General features: G+C 46.4%; 1 protein-coding gene across 1 annotated transcript; it reads left to right on the top strand.

Annotated features, from left to right (window-relative positions):
* Positions 1–2,021: 2,021 nt before the first annotated feature.
* On the top strand, positions 2,022–3,237 carry LOC147271775 (uncharacterized). Its single transcript, XM_086203618.1, has 2 exons — positions 2,022–2,396; positions 2,478–3,237. The coding sequence occupies exons 1-2, from the start codon at positions 2,105–2,107 to the stop codon at positions 2,903–2,905; spliced, it is 720 nt and encodes a 239-aa protein (XP_086059744.1). The 5' UTR covers positions 2,022–2,104; the 3' UTR covers positions 2,906–3,237.
* The last annotated feature ends 243 nt before the right edge of the window (positions 3,238–3,480 follow it).

The following is a 3,480-nucleotide window of genomic DNA, read 5'->3' as shown; positions in this document are numbered from 1 at the left end:
GTCCAGCCTTCTTTTGTAGTTTTTACCCTGTCCTGTTCAGCAGCAGCATCCATGTTCCTGGTGCCATGTTGGACTGAAGCAGTTCTACTCTGCTAAGGAGGAACCTGATAAACTCCTCCTATCACCTTCTGTGTTGAACTTTATTAGGAATGTGTTGGTTCATTGATGAAGCTACCGGACTGAGGCTCAGGAGAGGACAGGAAGAGAGAGCAGGGACAGGACAGGGAGGACAAGGGGGGGGGCAACAATAGGAGAAAAACAAACAAACAAAAACAGTAACAACAATAACAACAGAGATTTATCGAGAGTTCGATCTGAAATTCTACTGGTCACCAAGTGACGAACTATAAAAATAGACCAGAGAGAGAGAGAGAGAGAGTAGAGCCAGCAGGTATTTCTTCTCAGAGTATTACAGTTCTACAACACAGAACAACAGAAGTTATCAGTCGAGAAAAACTCTCACTGACCTGTCTTTGTAGCCAGAGAGGTGTGTATTTTGAGACCAGATGTGTGTGTGTGTGTGTGTGCTATGGTTTGTCTTGAATGCAGTGGGTAGCTGACTGTAGCTGATGTGGGGGACCAGAACATCACACCCCCAGTCCAGGATAGCAGGCAGATCAGGACCAAACCACCAGGGCACCCAGAAACCCCCTGAACACAGGGAGCCCCAGGAACCCCACCCCCCCCAGGCCACAGGCCCAACCCAGGCCCGCGCTGGTGCAGTTAGCAAAAGGGGCAGCAATGGACTCACTCCCCGCCCCAGCTGCCCCCCCATCCCAACATGGGTGCAGGGTGTGTGTTGTGCGTGGGAGTGTAGATGTGATGGTGTGGATGACTAGAATGTAGTTAAAATTCAGGGAGGCACCCGGGGCGTGGGAGCGCCGCCGGTTGCTTGTTTGTGTGCCATTTATTCTTTTTTATATATAAATATTAATATTAATATTGGCCCAGACTAAGTATTTCCTGTGTAGGTGTTTTTTGTGTTGTGTTATTTTTTGATGGGTCCATGAGGATCATGAAGTGAAAGAAACAAAGACCTGACGCATCAGTGGATCTCAGGAATCCTCATTCCAGGGCTGGAACCTGAGGTGTGAGTCACTGTCAGTGGTCAATGTTAAGAACACTCCCATTGACAGGCATCAGAAGCATGTTACCATTGGACTGAACCAAGACAAGACCAAGCTGAGGGGACATTCACACTGTGTTGCTAACTCCTGCTAACTGAGTCGTGTGTGACAGGCTGGCCCAGCATACTGTGCATGTTGGTGTCCTTGTGTCGTTCTTCTGTAGGCTGCTACGGTGCTACCTTGTTAAAAGATGATCCTGTAGACTGGAAATTATATCAGCCCATTAAAAACAACCTTTTTTTCTCCACTGCCCAGTTGGCCTGGGCTGGACCGGCCATTAGGGAATCATTCCACTTCTCCCAGTGGCCAGCACCTCCCTGGCTGTGAGTGTAGGTGGGCTGACAAGTTTAGCATCGGTACAGGTTCCCTCTGGTTCTAGGGACTGAACTCTCATTCTCCTACAGGGTCTCATAGAGGCTGATATCACCACGTTCCCCTTCACTCTGGTCCCTGTGAAGAGTGAAGGGGACGAAGAGAAACCTCAGTTCCCACAGCTTCATCAGAGTCTAACTGAGGAGAACTTGAAAGAAGAGTCTCTGAGCAGCAGCCCAGTTCATCCTCTGAAAACAGAAGCTGATGGAGAAGAGAGTGGAGGACCAGAACCAGAACCAGCCAGCAAGGTAGATCCAGATACACTTGTACAACCCCAGACTGAAGACCAGATGTCAGACTCTTCTGAAGCTGAGACTGAAGTCAGTGAGGATGATTGGGTCAGACCTGATAACACGGCCACCTCTGAGCACAAGGAACCCTTTGGCTCAAGGAGGAATTTGCTTCAGAAACTGAGCCCAGGACAGGAAGTGACTCATTGCAGCTCAAAAGAGCAAAAATTAAAGACTGAAAGAGAATCAGAGATCATCAGGAACGTGAACTTTGGTCCTTCTGAATCTGAGACAGAAGTCAGTGAGGATGAGTGTCCCTTTAGGTGCTCAACATGCAGTAAAGGTTTTAGTAATAGAAGGCTTTTGGATAAACACATGAGAACACACACTGGGGAGAAACCATCCCCATGCTCAATTTGTGGTAGAGGATTCTCAAAGGGATATTTGAAAACACACATGAGAACACATACTGGAGAGAAACCGTTTCCCTGCTCAGTTTGTGGCTCAAGATTTTTAGAAAAGGGACATCTGAAAAGACACATGAGATCACACACTGGAGAGAAACCATTCCCCTGCTCAGTTTGTGGCGCAAGATTTTCAGTAAAGGGTTGTCTTAACAGACACATGAGAATGCATACTGGAGAGAAACCATTCCCCTGCTCAGTTTGTGGCAAAAGATTCTCAGATCAGGGACATCTGAAAAGACACATGAGAAAACACACTGGGGAAAAACCGTTTCCCTGCTTAGTTTGTGACAAAATATTCTCACAACAGGGACATCTGAAAAGACACATGAGAAAGCACACTGGGGAGAAACCATTCCCCTGCTCAGTTTGTGGCAAAAGATTCTCAGTTAAGGGATGTTTGAAAACACACATGAGAACACACACTGGGGAGAAACCATTCCCCTGCTCAGTTTGTGGCAAAAGATTGTCAGACAAAGGAAATCTGAAAAATCACATGAGAACACACACTGGGGAGAAACCATTCCCCTGCTCAGTTTGTGCTAAAAGATTCTCGGTAAAGGGACATCTGAAAACACACATGAGAACGCACACTGGGGAAAAACCATTCCCCTGCTCAGTTTGTGGCAAAAGATTCTCAGTAAAGGGACATCTGAAAACACACATGAGAACGCACACTGGGGAGAAACCATTTGTCAAAATATCGCACTGAAGCCTTGAAAAAAAGAGTGGGAAACGCAGGTTGAAAGCCAAATAATGAATGTATTCTCTGATAACTCCTCCCTGCCTGGTTGATCTGAGTCAAAGTTCCCATGTTTGATCAACTTCCTGTCTTGAAGACTTCACTACTGCAGGTGAACAGTTAGCATTGCTCTGTTTGATGAAGCTGCGTTCAGGGAATGAGGAAGTTTCCCTTTGTGCCAATGCTTTTCTACTAATTTGATCCTCTAACCCAGGGGTCGACAACCGTGGCTCCGGAGCCGCATGTGGCTTTTTCATCCTTAAGTTGCAGCTCTGCGTGGCTTGGGAAAATAAATTTTAAGTGTCCGATTGAAGTGTATGTTATTTGTCTCAAAAACGTGTATCATGTCTTCTTATTAAGTCAAAGTTTTTAACTTCTTTCTTCAGACCTTGTGCAATTTCGGTGATCAGCATTTGCCTTCTTGAGAGACGTTTGACAGCACTCGACGTGTCAGCAGGCAGCCGGCATGTGCGGAAAGCCCAGCGACACCTAAACTGCGCAATATCTGAACAAAGTATTTTCTACTACAACTACAATTCTACTAC

The sequence above is a fragment of the Aulostomus chinensis genome, chromosome 1 (assembly GCF_037954235.1).
Source record: "Aulostomus chinensis isolate RoL2024-O1b breed Wild chromosome 1, RoL_Achi_v1.0, whole genome shotgun sequence".
Classification (NCBI taxonomy): Eukaryota; Metazoa; Chordata; class Actinopteri; order Syngnathiformes; family Aulostomidae; genus Aulostomus; species Aulostomus chinensis.
The sequence above is the reverse complement of the archived record's forward strand: the minus strand, read 5'-3'. Positions and strand labels throughout refer to the sequence as shown.

Excerpts from the sequence above, each read along its gene's own strand:
- LOC147271775 (XM_086203618.1), top strand. The coding sequence starts at position 2,105 with ATGAGAACACACACTGGGGAGAAACCATCCCCATGCTCAATTTGTGGT. Across the intron at positions 2,397-2,477 it reads ACCATTCCCCTGCTCAGTTT|TTTGTGACAAAATATTCTCA; the intron begins GTGGCAAAAGAT and ends TTCCCTGCTTAG.